Source organism: Episyrphus balteatus, chromosome 4, assembly GCF_945859705.1.
Source record: "Episyrphus balteatus chromosome 4, idEpiBalt1.1, whole genome shotgun sequence".
NCBI classification, from domain to species: domain Eukaryota; kingdom Metazoa; phylum Arthropoda; class Insecta; order Diptera; family Syrphidae; genus Episyrphus; species Episyrphus balteatus.
The window spans coordinates 1,358,724-1,373,930 of NC_079137.1; the positions used below are offsets into that span (position 1 = coordinate 1,358,724).

The 15,207-nt window shown below is 31.9% G+C and overlaps 3 protein-coding genes across 8 annotated transcripts in view; 2 read left to right on the plus strand and 1 right to left on the minus strand.

Moving 5' to 3' along the window:
* The first annotated feature begins 1,577 nt into the window (after positions 1-1,577).
* On the plus strand, positions 1,578-2,424 carry LOC129917806 (uncharacterized). The gene has a single exon (XM_055997984.1). The coding sequence runs from the start codon at positions 1,713-1,715 to the stop codon at positions 2,295-2,297; it is 585 nt and encodes a 194-aa protein (XP_055853959.1). The 5' UTR covers positions 1,578-1,712; the 3' UTR covers positions 2,298-2,424.
* Positions 2,425-2,498: 74 nt separating this feature from the next.
* On the minus strand, positions 2,499-10,242 carry LOC129917791 (pre-mRNA 3'-end-processing factor FIP1). Its single transcript, XM_055997960.1, has 5 exons — positions 9,529-10,242; positions 4,340-5,511; positions 4,166-4,261; positions 2,892-2,962; positions 2,499-2,828 (listed from the first exon to the last, which is right to left on the minus strand). The coding sequence occupies exons 1-5, from the start codon at positions 10,109-10,111 to the stop codon at positions 2,693-2,695; spliced, it is 2,058 nt and encodes a 685-aa protein (XP_055853935.1). The 5' UTR covers positions 10,112-10,242; the 3' UTR covers positions 2,499-2,692.
* A 1,567-nt stretch (positions 10,243-11,809) lies between these two features.
* The window catches only part of LOC129917790 (serine/threonine-protein phosphatase 2A 56 kDa regulatory subunit gamma isoform), a 51,090-nt gene continuing 47,692 nt past the window's right edge, over positions 11,810-15,207 (plus strand). For 2 of the 6 annotated variants that reach the window (XM_055997955.1, XM_055997956.1), the window contains exon 1: positions 11,810-12,052. Coding sequence is in view for 2 of the 6 variants with exons in the window: in XM_055997953.1 (XP_055853928.1) it covers positions 12,380-12,442 (63 nt within the window). In the remaining 4 variants the exon portion in view is untranslated. Of the gene's footprint in view, positions 12,053-12,170; positions 12,187-12,277; positions 12,443-12,847; positions 12,866-15,207 lie in introns of those variants that run through there. The other 4 variants (XM_055997953.1, XM_055997954.1, XM_055997958.1 and 1 more) reach the window with 3 other exon arrangements.

A 15,207-nucleotide genomic window follows, 5' to 3' on the forward strand; every position in this document is an offset into this window, starting at 1 on the left:
ATGTAAATAATCAAATTAATGCAATTGTCAAACGAGTATAAGAGAATTTTTGTTTGTTAACTGGAAAATAGAAGAGAGAGCGGGAATTGTGGAATGTGGAAGTTGTATTTTTTGAATAAAGAAAGAAAGTAATGCCAATACTACAATTCTTTCTTGTTAAGCTATGTTCAAACTAGCTATATATTTAGTATTAAAAATATACAACTACATTTATCAGCTGCGTTCCTTTGGAAATACAGTAGCGAGCAAAAAAAATGCAAACGAAAAAAAGTTTAAAGAGTTTTGAAAAAGAAATAAGTTACCAAATTTGGCATATTGAAACTGTTTTATGTTCATTAAACAGAGTCAATTTGTGGAATATTTTACTCCAAAACCATTATTTGGTCAAAAGTCTACCTAAATATGCGTTTTTAGACGAGCAAAAAAATGCAAATGTTTTTATTTTTTGCATTTTTTTTGCTCGCTACTGTATGTATCTACTGCTTAGTACTTAAAACTACTTTGAACTAATTTTTCTATACTGAAAAAGTAGTTCAAATCAGCTTTAAGTACTAAGCAGTAAATAAATATTTCCAAAGGAACGCAGCTATCAAAAGGTGAAAGCAAAATTAAAAACTTTAAACGTATTTTTTGACGGTTTTTCTGACTTGAAAACATACACAAATATTCTAGTGAATTTTAGAGGGAAATAATGCTGATTTTTCACAAGTCGGTTAGAACGTAGATCGGGAAAAAACAAATTTTATCTCTTCAATTTTGATCTCTAAAAATTTTGTATCCCGCACAAAATTTTGAAGTTGGAGAAATCAAGTAAATTATATCAATTTACATTTTTTTTCTTTCAAATTAAATTGAATTTTTTTATTTGATTATGAGTTTTATTTATTTCGTCTTCACTTCCCAAGTATTTTATTAAGGATTCCTCTTAATTTTGTTGGAATTTTTTTTTCTTGTCACAATTTTGCCAGCGGAATAATGATTCGAACATTATTTTTCCACGCCAAATTAATTGGAGACTTTTTCTTTACAGCGGCTACAAATATTTAAATTTTGCTCGTGAAGCCGAGTCGTTGTCAACTTTGGAGACTTAAAAATTTTACGTTTCGCATCAGCAGCGTACTAGGCTTAACGAAAAAATATGATCGAGTATTCTGTCAAAGTCAAAATAAAAAAATTCATAATTAATTTCAAGAAAAAACAACAGAAAATAATTTTTAAAGCAAGAAATAAATGAATTAAAAGTGAAAAAACCGTCAACACTGCTCTTGGAGTCAAGAAAAATGCACAGGACAGTAAAAAGTAAGTGACAAATGAGTGACAACTCTCCAATTTTTTCCTAGAGCTGCGTACTGAAAAACGAAAAAAAAAGAAGGAAATTTTTCGTTCAAGATTTCGTTAACGAAATTTTGTATGGAAAATTTCGTTTCACTTCAGCTGCGTACTAGGCTTAAAAAATTATAATCTTAAAAAGAGAATTTGGCAGCATTGATTTTATCCAATTGGAAGTGGAAGTTGGAACTTAAACACACACACATACTTATTCCAAATACCACATTTATACACACACACATAAACATTGCCTTATATCCACTGTCATACTGTTAAAAATTGACATCATAAGAAAATTATTTTTTATTAAATAAATAATTTAAACAATAATCTCCAAACGATAAATCAATTTCTTGTTGTTTGTGTAAAATAAAGTAAACAATATGGACGCACTTGATCTTATTGAAAAACGTATCGACACACTCAATCGCGTATTGGGTCCAATTCCGGATAACGACGTCAAAGGAAGTGAAAATTTCGTCGATTCCCTACTCTCAGCAAATACACTCCTTTCATCTGCTTTAGCTGGTCGAGATAACATCAACAAAGTTCTACAACGCTCTGACGAGTTAGAACGCTATCTCGATCCGAATTTCCTTGAAGAAACTCAACAAACCAAAGCAAAAGAAGTTTATGTAAATGCGGTGGCTCCTGAAATTGCAACCACCTTCAAACAGCTAGAAGAGATAAAATCCCTCGAAAAAACACTTGGCGCTGAATATTTTCGAAATATTCCCGACAAAACAGACGAACTCAAGGAGTTGACGAAAAACAATACCGAGTTTAAGCAACAAACTGAATTCATCGAAGAGAGTCTTATTCTAGCTATGAAGCGATATGGTGAACTCCAACAAGGTTTAGTTGAGTCGTTAGCTGCAATGAACAAGAGACTAGATCACATTGAAGAGAAGCTACAAAAGAAGAAGGCAGCAGATCTTAATGTGGATCTAGAACCACCAACCGAATAGAAGAGAGAAGAAAATTATTGATTTTCTATTTTTTTCTTTAATTATATTTATTCCTTTACAAATTTTTGATCATTTTTTTACATTAAGAAATAATTATATATTTTTTTCTAATACTACAATCATTATATTTCAACTTTTAATTGTTTTGAAAAAGAGATTAATTATAATTTGAAAAAAAAAAAAAAAATAATAATTCAAGAATTCCAAGAAAAATAGAAATGTTGGAAAAATAAAGTTTTTTTTGTTTAAAAAATTGTATTTAGTTTGGACTTTTTTTTCTACTTTTGCTTTTGAATTTGACGTTTTTTTCCTTAGTTGGAGAAAAGAGAACACAAAGAAAACTGGGTGTGTAAACAGCATAGCAGAGAAAAGCTGGGGAGGTCTGATTCTTATTCTTATTCACTTTCTTCTTTATCTTTTCGGTGCTTCTTTTTGTCGCGACTTTTGCGATCACGTTCGCGTTCTTTGTCGCGACTTTTTGAACGACGTCTTGATTTTTCACGACTTCTTGAACGTTCACGACGTGATGATCTGCAAGTTAAAAATCTTTTTTTGAGAAAATGGTCAAGATTTTTAATTTATACAAATAATTACCTTTCACGCTCACGATCTCTTTCACGATCACGTCTTTTTCTGTCTCGATCTTCATCTGGACGTTCGGGCTCCTGAAATACAATTATCACCATTCACAAATACACAAAATTGAATATACTATGAGGAAAAGAAAAAGCAAAGAAAAAAACCAAGGCCGGCGATAAGAGTCTAAAAAGGTTCTTTGTGGGAGATTGAAGATGTGTAGGCAACAAATATTTAAAAAAAACCAACATATTTTATACACGAAACCAATACTTGCCCCATAGAGCAAGTTGTTAGGATTACTGGCAGAGTATCTAAAAAAAAAATTTGAGATTTTCTATTTGCATTATTGCAACCTACATAAGTTGTGATTAAAACCTCGATTTTTTTTACACCAAAACTTGACCGGGGCAAGTTAAACGATAGCGACCAGCAAAAATTTAAGAACTCAGTTCTTTCATGTTTCGATTTTGTTGACTTGTTTCGTTTTCGGTAGTCATTTAAAGGTTTTAGACGATTGAAATGAAATGTTCAAATTTTTTAACTGAATAATTTTTTTCTAGATAACTTCACTCATTGGCAAATATAAATTAAAATAATTTCAGCTCCAGCTGAAAAAATACATCCATACATTTACTGTGAGATAAATAAATAACTATAAAAATAATAAATAATGAAAAGTTAAGGATTCGTAAAAAAATGAGAAAAGATTGGAATTTTCTCAAGCATCTTTAATTAAGAAGGTTCATGACCAAATTTTAAACAAGCTTTTTAGCAATTTGAAATGTTTTGTTAATCAAGATAATGGATGTCGAGTGTAATAATGTGAAAAACTAGATTTGTTTTTTTGTTGCCCTGATAAAATTGAAACATGTTATAGAAGTCAAAATGGACTTTTGGAGTTTTTTTGGAGTTTTCTTTGAACGGGGGCTATACTATCTAATGACCTAATTTTTTTGAGTTCGCCGGGTTTATTAACGTTTATTAAACCATTAATTTAACATTTACTAAAATTTGCATTGTAAGTAAGGTTCCTAAATTCGCCTACCAAATCGATTAATATACTCTTAGGTTTTAACAAGGTTTTTATCAGCCTCCAGAACCTGGAGCGGATCTTATCGGCTATCTCCACACATCTTTACGAATTCTTATTCTAAAAAATTGCATTTTCTTCTGACTACAATTTTCAAATCAGACATCAACATTTTAAATAAAGTTTCTTCTACCTAAAATTAAAGTGATACCCACTACGGACGCAAAAAAATAATAAAGCAAAAAAATAAAGCAATTACTTGTGCTACTGAGGATGATCTTGATGATTCCTTTCGTACGGTTTTAGCTGACTTTGATGATCTTGGTGGCGATTTTGGAACTGATTGTCTTTCAATCTTATAAAGAAAAAAAAAAAAAATAAGTAATAAGATGAGTTAAATTTTTTTTTTGAATTAAATAAAAATCATATTTACTTTTATTTTAACTTCAGTTTCGCTTCTTTCTCGATCTCGGTCCCTCTCCCGATCCCGTTCTCGGTCTTTGTCCCGATCAGAAGGTCTATCCCAATCACGCTCTCGTTCTCTTTCCCGCTCTCTTTCACGCTCCCTATCACGATCCCGATCTCTATCTCGATCACCTCGATCACCTCGATCACTGCGTTCACTCCTTTCACGATCGCTTCTTTCACGATCGCGATCCCTATCCCTCTCGCGTTCCCTTTCACGATCTCTATCCCGATCTCGATCGCGGCTCTCTCGAGAATCACGTTCTCGCCCCCGATCCATGTGATCACGTTCATTTCTATCCCAATCGCGTTCATTCATCATGGGATTCATCATGCGTGGTGGTCCCATCATCCTCATGCCTCCATTATTACCGCCCATCATCATAGGAGGTCCCATGCCCATATTATGACCCATCGGTCCCATTGGTGGCCTCATCGGAGGTCCCATCGGTTGCATTGGTGGTCCCATCGGACCCATTCCCATTGGACCTGGAGGTCCCATCGTCCCTGGCCCAGGAGTCAACTCTTTGATTCCACTCGGAGCCCAGCCGGGATTTTCGTTCATCCATTGCGATTCCTGAGTTGGTTCATAACCGTAACCATCGAATGGATCAGAATCGAAGAAAGGATCGTCTGGCATGAAATTCGACATCGGTCCAGGTCCACCTGTTCGACTATATTCTCGACACTCTGCAGTCATTACTTGAATAACATTTTCCTTAGAAGTTGGAGGTGCCCCATTCGGGCCAGGTCCTCCCCGCCGCGGTGGCATCATCATGTATTTGCCTTCCCCACCACCCATTCCAGTTAACATTCGGTTACTGTTTTGGGGGTTTCGTTCTCCGCCTCCACCACCTCCACCGCCGCCACCAGGGTTCATCTGCTGCGGAGGAATGTGTGCATTGGACATTGGTCCAGTTAAGTTTTGTAGACCAGCACCACTCTCAACCATGCGATAGCGTTTCTGCCTTTCGCAGTACGCACGCCAGGTGTCTTCATTGAAACCGTAGTTAAAATAATCAGTTATGTCAGCACCAGGCTTCCTCCAGGGTTTCTCTTCCAGCGAGTCAATGCTGTACTCGGGCGCAGGAACCCCATTTATCGTGCCAATGCTCTCGAATTCTTCAATACTGAACTTACCTTGGAAAGAGAGAGAGAGAGATTAATTTTTTCGATTCAAAATTGGTACAATATTAAACTTAAGAATATGGACATGGCAATTTGCCGTCTGCCGGATATGACATTTCATAAAAAAGTATTAAGAAATTTAAAAAAAGAATCATGTAATTAAAAAAAAAAAAGATTTACAAAATGATTTGCATAAATTATAAAGTTTGTATAAATCAATAAATTTTTTTTATTATTAGAATTAGCAAAAAATTTTTAATATAACATAGAGCTTGCATTAAATGTTGAAATTTATTGTTTTAGTTAACAGCGTTGTTAAACTATTGACGTATACATCATTAAAAATTCATTTAATCCACTCTTCTTTAGTTAAAGTTCTTACTTTTAATGAAAACTTCAAATTTAAAACTCTGTTAAAAATTCGCTAGGGATTTTTTTATATTTTTGAATAATAAATCTGTCTGAAGCTACGATTTTGTCAAATCAAATCAAACAGATTTTAATGTATCATAAAAACTATGGCTTGTAAATATTTTGCAGCTGAAAACGCCAGGCGAAAACCCATAGACTAAAGTAACAATATAACAGTGGTAAACAAAGAGTGTTAAAATTTCAATGTTGTGAGATGATTATACTATGCATTTTCTCGACCCTGATTAGTTTTTCCTAGTCGTGTGGTGGAGAAGTTAACATAGTAGATCTAGTTGGTACTACATAAGCTCCTCTAGGGAGTATATGCATTACCGATTTTTTTTTATATATTTCTGTCTAAAAAGCATTTTAAGGAAGTGTTGTCTATTTAACTCTTTCAGTCACACTTTTAAGTGAAAGATAAAATTTACAAATTTTGTTTATAATTATATTTGTTATGGTTACTTGAATATAAAAATACATATAATTTTTTTTAAAACCGTTTTATTTTTTAAGAAAAATTGTATTTATAACCTGTAGTTACAGTTATAATTTGACTTGAAAATCAAACAAATCATGTTTAATTTTTTTTTTAAATAGATTTCAATACAAAAGAGTAATAAAAATTTACTATAGATTTTCTGCAATACTTCAAACAAGGTCATTCCCTTTGGCAAAACCAATTAAAATTTGTAACATTTTCACTATCAAATAATGCGAACTGCTATCATTTTTAGTATACTGCATGTTAAAAAAAAATTAACATGAACTATGTTGAAAAGTATACTAACGGGATATGCAAAAAAAGAATCCGCCAGATGGCATGGAAAAAGCATACAAATTTTTGAGAAGGTGATAACTAACCACCAAGACTGAAAGAGTTAACCCTCATAACCCACAGATAACAATTTCTGGCGAGCTGCTGTCATTTTAATTACAAAACATTTTTCAAATAAAATAATTATGAAATGATATTTGACGCTAACGGAGAGTGAAATCCTGTTTTAAACCTCCATTTGCTCTAAAAATCCCTCTTAAAAGGTCGAATTTGGGGTTTTATCTTGTGCTGAGTCCGAATCCGAAGTCAAAATTTACTTGAATATGAGCAGGTCTAAAAATCATTTTTTGGGTACATTTGACGTCGAATAACATCACCGTTAAGTTATTTTTTTGCAAAGCTACTTAGGGCTCTGTTATAGCTATCAGTAAAATCCATCAGTAAAAATTTTGTTTAACTATTTTGAATACTTTAAACTTTTATTTTGAGAAAAATATTGATGAAATAAGTTGAAAGCATATTTTAACTATTTTTTTTTTCACAAAGAATTAATGCATTTGGTGTTAAATTTTATTCACAAATCCATTTTATAAATTTTACTCTTCAGTAAAATGAAATTTCATCAGTAAAATTTATAAAATGAATTTTTGTCTAAAATATAACAGCAAATGCATTGGTTCTTTTTCAAAAAAGTAGTGAAAATGTGTTTTTAATTTATTTCATCAATATTTTGCAGAATCTTAAAGTATTCAAATTTGTACTGATGGATTTTACTGATAGCTATAACTGAGCCCTTATTGTAATCTATAACGCCATATCATAACTTAATCAAATTATTTATTTTTTTTTTCAAAATTATTTTTTTCTCAAAGATATTTTAAAAAGAAATTTGTGATACATTTCTCAAAATCTTGATTGGTTTTTTCAAAGTAATAAATGTTTTTTGAACCAAAGGAGAATGGGCATTTTGGACGTTGTGCGGCCATTAATGAAATTGGTATCAAATGAAAGGGCTATATCTTAGGACAAACTTTTACATTGGATGTTTCACTGTATTGCATTTAGAATGCAAGATATTGCAATATTAGTATTGTTAATGCATCGTTTAATGTGTGAATGAAAAATTGGATTATATTTTTATTTTAAATATACAATATGAAGCTCTGTCATTTTCCCTGACCCTGAAGACATTGATCTTGAAAATCCGAATAAAAGAACTCATAATACAAGATTTTTAAGCCAACCACTTTTGTTTTTGTTCGAGAGTTTTTCAAACGATTCAAACTAACAAAAAATTGAACTCTCAAAATAGGCTTAAAATTGTTGTTTAAAAAAGCTAATAGTTTGGGTTCTAGTTGGATATTCAAGATTAAGGTCTTCAGAGTCAGGGAAAATAAAAAAGTATCATAATATGCACTCTGCATAAAGTGTTAAATGCAAAAATGCATTTTACCCGTTTCTGAAGTACGTCACAAGGATAAAACTTCTGCAAAACATATGTAAGACTTAACAACATCATAAAATAACAAATTCATTAATGGCCGCGTAACGTCCACGTTCCATACAAATTTGCCCATTCTCCTTTCAGTTTGCTTCTTCTGATTTGGACTTAAAAAAAAGCAACATTGTATTACGGAAAATTCATATTTTTGACTTAACATCAAAAAGAAACTAATTGAAAATTAGTTTTTGGAAGTTTATAGCGAAAATAGTGATAAGTGTAGCTCAAAAACTAGACGTGATAGAAAAAAATCTGTAAACAGCACAATAAATTCAATTAAAATCATTGAACAAAATTCTTGCTCCCGACTTTTTTTTTTTGTTTTTTGCCGACCAGTGTGATGTCAAACTTAAAAAAAAAATCCTTTAAAGAGACTGGATAAACTAATTTTATTTTTAATTCTAAAATTTGTTTTTTTACTGACGATTTTAAAATTAATGGAGAGTCAATAAATAAGGCCAGTCCAGAAACATAATAGGTGTGTTTTTTTGTTTATCTATATAGATTTTGTGCAAAAAAACGACATCGGGATTTTTGAAATCCATGCAAACATTTGGCACCACTGTACATATACTTTGGCAGCTGCCTGTCAAAAATGTTGCTTTTGTTTTTTTTTTATTTTAACTCCAAAGTGGGAAGGCCATTACATCCATGTTGGATGTAAACAAAAATTTTCATATGGCCATGGCATCCATGTTGGATTCAAAAAAATTGTTTTTTCACAAAAAACCAAAAATGATCTGTATATTCTTAGCTACATTTTAAGACCATGACCATTAACATTAGTTGCGTCGTTCTTGTGTTATAAGCGTTTGAAGGTAGCCATATTGAATTTTTTTTCGATTTTTTAAAAATCAAATGTGAAAACTTTTTTATTTTTATTTCTAATTTTTCGAAAAAACTTTGGTAATTTTATATACATATCTGTTCAACAATCTTATCAGGATCCATTTAAGACTTTTATCTGAAAAGTGCATTGCCTATATCTCGAGATATTAACATTTCAATGCAACTATGTCAAACAAATTTTTGATAACTTTTTTCTATGAGAGCTTTTTTAAAACCTTATTTTCTCCGCTTTTTTTTTTTGTTAATTTTCAGATATTTCTGTATGAACACAACAAATAAAGTACCTTGGCACTACTGTTTTTATCGAGAGAAAGTAAAATCTGGATAATTATCTGGATTTTTCAAAAATCTATACAGATAAAGTTTTTGTTGTTTTTAACACGTAAATTGTTTTGATTTCAAAAATCTCGATGTCGTTTTTTTGCACAAAATCTATATAGATAAACAAAAAAACACACCTAATATAAATAAAAAATAATAATAATTTTACCTTGAGTCGGCTTGGCTTTGTCTTGCGGTGCAGTGCCGGCGGTAGTCAAGAGGTTTGTACGTTGTTTGATATTATACGACGGACCCGATTTAATGTCTCCAATTACAACATTGATATCGTCATCGCTGTCATCATCGTCCTCATCCGAGTCGCCCAGATCTTTTCCTTTATCTGAGTCGCCTTCTTCTTCTGAAGCAGCTGCTGCGGCTGCTTCAGCTGCAGCAGCGGCAGCTTGTTCATCCTCTTCCATTTCTTGAGCGGGATCTTCTTCTTCGTCGTCATTTTCGTTGAGGTTATCGAGATTCCCTCTACGCTCATTGGAATCGGGACTTTGTTGATTTTTAGCTTCAACAATATCTTCATCGTCGTTTTCATCATTGCTCTGGGTTTTGCGGCGATTTGATGTGACTTCTGCGTGATGATGGTCCGCACTGTCAATGGAAGTGCGTTTTCCAACAACTCCATCAATCAATTCATCTCCATACTCGTCGTCCGGCGGATGGGATTTTTCTTCTTCGTTTGTTGTTGAATCGGGATTGGAGGTGCCATAAAGCCAACTGTCTTCGTTGGCGTCGTCTGCCATTTGGGTAATTAATTTATAATATGTTTTTTGTTTTTATAAATTTAACAAAGAAAAATATAATAATAAATATTTTTTGTTAAAAGAAATGCAAACTCTGCAAAAAAAACTACTCTTTTTTTGACAAGAAAGCGTGAATACACATATTTGACAGCTATACAAAAATATAAAATGTGGATTGTAAATTTGGGTTGTGGATTGTAAAAAAAGGGTGATGCATATTTGAAAATCTTAAGGGTATGCTTATTGTAGATTTAAGGTTTAACTACATTTGCCACTTTTTAAAAGAGCACAAATAATATAGTAAAAACATTTTTTTCTCACAATCGCAGTTTGTTTGTAAAAACGAGTATAAAAATATTGTTTGAACCAAGATGTAAGCTTTCTGAAGAATTTTTTGAGTTTTCCAACTGCAACACATAAAACAAAATTACTATTTGTACTTTTTTACTTTTTAAGTCAATAGGAGTATTCATGCAACGGTGTAAACTCTGGTTAAACTTGGTAAAATGGTAAATATGGCAAACGAACTGTCAAATCCATACCAAATTTTGAAACATTTACCACGTTTACCAGGTTTACACAGAGTTTACACCTTTTCATAAATACACCTAATATAAAGGCTTGGCCACACCGGAGGGTATGCGGTAGCGGTACGGGTAGAGGTAACGGTACTTGTATAAAAAAAAATTCCAAACTGACATCAACGTTCAGATGTGGATTTTTTTTTCATACAAATATCGTTACCGCTACCCGTACCTCTACCGCATACCCTCCGGTGTGGCCAAGCCTTAAGTCGTGTTTTTCCTACAACTCAGTAGTATACTCATTTTTCATTTTAAACCTTAGAACGCAGCTGAAGAGAAACTACAAATTTTGAAGTATCCAAAGTCAACAGTATCAAGATTTCCAGTCGGAAAAACTAAAGAAAAACGTGTGAAAAGTCATAGACAAAATAATAAAAAAAAAAACTATCAAAAAATTCTAGAAAAAATATTAGATAATTTGGCCTATTCGGTGAGATTCTGCTATTTGTACCAATTCAGTGAGAATCTTTTATTCTGCTTCTGTTATTCGGGTATGAATTTGAATACAAAAATCTAATCTGTCAAAAAATCTTTTATAATTTTCATATTTGGTGATTTGTAAGTACAATAAAATTTTGTTACTACAATCTTTTAATTGTTTTTAGGATACTTTTTGTCATCTCTGTGATGTAAAAAGTATTATAAAACAAAATTCTTGTATTATACACAAATTTCATGTATCAAAATTGAGAGAAATAATCATCTTAAATTTAGCGCGATCTACATACAGAAATCAAGTTTCCTTTTTTGGAGACTCGACCAATACCACATGAAACTGAAGTAATGTAAACTTAACCTTAGAAATAAAAAATTATTTATCCAAATCAAGTTCCACAAAACAAATTATAAAAAAAAATTAATTATTTCAATAAAATTTTCTAATTTATAAATACAAAAATATGAAGCTTAAATGCAATTAGTCATATTAAAATAAAAAAACTTATCTAAAATAGAAATTATTCCAAAAAAAAAACATGTTTTTGCCTTAAAAAATCTTATACTCTACAACTCTACTAATCATCCACACATCCACGCTCTTAGCTCCTAGCCACACCGCTCATCCACAATATTTTTTCCCTCAACATTTGGTACACCTGTTCGGCTAATAATATTTTTTCTAGCCGAAAACCGTGAGCGAGTGTAAAAGTGCGAATGAGCCGACCCGACCGAGTTTCGACGAAAAATACACCTTTTTTCTACCTAAAATAAAAAAAAGGAAAAAAATTCATACATCATACATTTTTTCGTGTTTTAAAAAAGATTTGCGCAACCCACAAATGGATTTAAAACATTTTTTATTAAAAACTTAGTTATTTAGTGCCCGAGAGTGTGTTTTTTTTTTAATAAATTTCTTCTGGTGAGAAAAAAAGATAAAAAAAAAAGAAACCGCGACGCAAAGAAAAAAAAAATACCTCAGTATATGTAAAAAAAAAATTCTACTTATTTCGCCAAGTGCACCATCCACACCAACTATACACACATAAATAACTTGTAAAGTCATGTTCTAATAAGAGATAAAAAAAAAAATAGAAAAAAATTTGAAATAAAACAAAATTTTTTTTTAATAATAATAAATTGCATAATTTCGTTTGGCAAAAAAAAAAAAACAAAGCAGAAACAACACAGGCATCAACTCTATATACATTTTATTGAACCAGGAATAAACAAAAAAAATTGTATATTTATGTTTTCAAATAATCTAAATCGTGGCAAAGAAAGATTTAATAAATTCTTTCATCTACTTGCGGTGCGTACCTCTACACTCTTAACAAAAAAAAAAAAAAACACTCCACACAGCTCCTTCCTCTCCTTTTCTTATCTTCACTTCACACTTCACCTCTCTGTCTCGCTCTGTCTCTCTTTTTTTTCTCCACAAATATCACAAAAAAAAAGAAAGAAAACTTGAGTTGGAGCGGAGGAGCCCCAAGCCCCGATCTCTCGAGTTCCATGTTCCAAATATAATATTTTTCATGGATTTTGTGGATGATGTGTTGTTTGTTGAGTGTGCCTTTTTTTTTTTTGTTGTTGTTGTATTTTGTTGTCTTCTTGTCGTCGTCGTCGTTTTTAACTTGACTAATCTCTGTGCCTTGTTCTCTTGTTGCAGCATTTGCCAGCGAAAAAATCAAGATCCCCAAGATTGCCCCTTTTCTGTTGTGCCTCTTTGCTAGATGTTCGTTTGACTACTTTTTTTCTTTTTATCTATTTTTTTTATGATTTTGTTTTTTTTTTTTGCACGATCTGTTTCTGTGGTGTGTAACTGAAATATGCGCTCGTAGACATTTTGTGTGTGCTACTCTCAGCTCGGTTGCTTCTCCTCTTGTTGCTGCTATTTTGTGGGATTGTTCAGGGAAGTCTTGGTTTTTGTTTTACATTCTCGATAGAGAAGTGTGTGCTATTTTTTTCCTGGGGCTGCGGTTGTTTTTTTTTTTTTTTTTACTTATTCCTGTTGCAGATTCTGTCCGATCTTCCTACGATTTTTTTCTCCTTTTGGATGATTTTGTTCGTTGATATCTCCTTTTTGTTATCTATTACGAGCTGTTGGCTAGAGAGGTATTCGTATTCTCTGTAAATTTTTTGATGTTTTCTGTGTGTCAGCAGGGAGCTTCTGTTTCGTATACTTTTGTTGTGTTTGTTGTTTAATTTGTTCTCGCTAGCTGATAGTTTATGTTCTCTTTTTTGTTTTTTTGTATCCTTAATCAATGCTTCAAATGTAAAGAAGAGTTTGCTTGCATTTGCTTCAAGCTACGAGTAAAACAACAAACGGTTAAACTTGCTCAGTTGGTAAACTGCTGATATATGCTAATAGGAACAAAATGATGAAGTCATACAGCATTCAACTAGTTAGGTATTTTGTAGAAGAAAAATAGGTGGAAGAAAGTGGGAAGTTTTTCAAGAACCGTTGAGAGTACGACAGTTTGATGTATCTTCGTTACTGTTGACAAGAGACCTACTGAGGCCAAGGATCTCGGTTGGTTCATAGGTATGCATAGTTCTAAAATGATAGCTTCTAGAGAAGACAGTTATTACTTTAGCTATAAAATGTTTGACGTATTCTGAATGGAAAAAAGAGTTACTGTAACTTCTAGATGGGGGTCTTTTGTTCTCATTTTTTTAAGAAAAGTCTGTTTATTACTCACTTCTTAAACGTCTAAAAAGAAATAGTTAAAAACCGGAGTTGCCGGTATATTCGACGTTTTTTTCTCCTAAAACCATAAGTCAACTGATGAGCCCAAGTGAGCTCCACCGGGACGAAACGGCAATTTTTTCTTTTGGACTAAAGGCCTTAAAAAGCTATATTAAATCAGTAATTTAACAACTCCAATTAAATATAGTAATTATTATTAAAATCCATTGATACAGTTTCGAAATCCAATCAGTAAAAATATAACACACTTTCAACAGCAAAACCTAAGTGGGAATTGCTTCAACTTTTTTTCTTTCAGGCAAAACGAGTTGGGATAAATCCATTGGAACAATTTGAAACTATATTAAACATACAAACAAAAAAGCTTAAAATCAGATTGGATTGCTTTACTTTGCTTAAAAATCTCTAAAGTAGTCTAATAATTGCATTGTCGTTATAAAAACAAACTGTCTTCCTTAATCAATGCTTTGATTACTTTGTCTACCTTGGTCATACTAAAACCCCTGTTTTTTATTAGTCTTTTAACCTGTTTTAAAAAATCTATAAAAGATGAATTACTTGAGTTTTTTTTTTCAGTTCTCGTTTTCTTAGCTCTTTCTACTGTATAAGCAATTAATAGTGATGAACAAACTCAAAGAGTGTCTCTTCTATGGAAAAGGCAGTTCTATGAAGTCATCAGTAAAAAATGTTTCTTGAAAAATTTTAACCAAAATGACCTTGACTAGGTTCAAATTTGGTCTTTCTGAAAGCATATCTTCTGCTGGTATAAAACCTAGAAAATTGAAGCTTGGCCTATTCTGTTTGCTTGCTTTTGGTTTTGTTTTTTTTTTTGTACAGAAACGGAGTAATTTTTCTGAATTGTAAAGATATTTGATCTTACGTCTTTATATATAACAATTTAAGACTTTTTAGTGGTAAGTTTTGGTCCCATTTTTACATTTTTTGTTTTGATGTCGTCCTATAAACTCATTCACTTTGTTTTTTTTTTTTAAATAATTTAATTACAAAAATGTTCATCTGTAAACAGTGTTTTTATCCTTATTTCTCACGTAGAACTGCTATCGTCGTTTGCTTTGTTCAAGCCTTATTTGTTTTAGACTTGGAGATATGAGATAACCCGCTAATGGTCGATTGGCTGTCATGTGCAAACTCTCCTGAAGCAATGAGCACTTATTTTGGACTTCTTCACTTGAATCTAAGACCATGTTAAAATATGAAAAAAAAAACTCAGATAACTTTAGAAAATATAATATTTTTCAATCAAGTGCCTATATCTTGAAAAAGAGACTGAAATGTAGACCTGAAGATTCCGTGCAATATTTTCAGTTTCGCTAAAAATAAAAACGTTATTGCTACCTCTACAACTT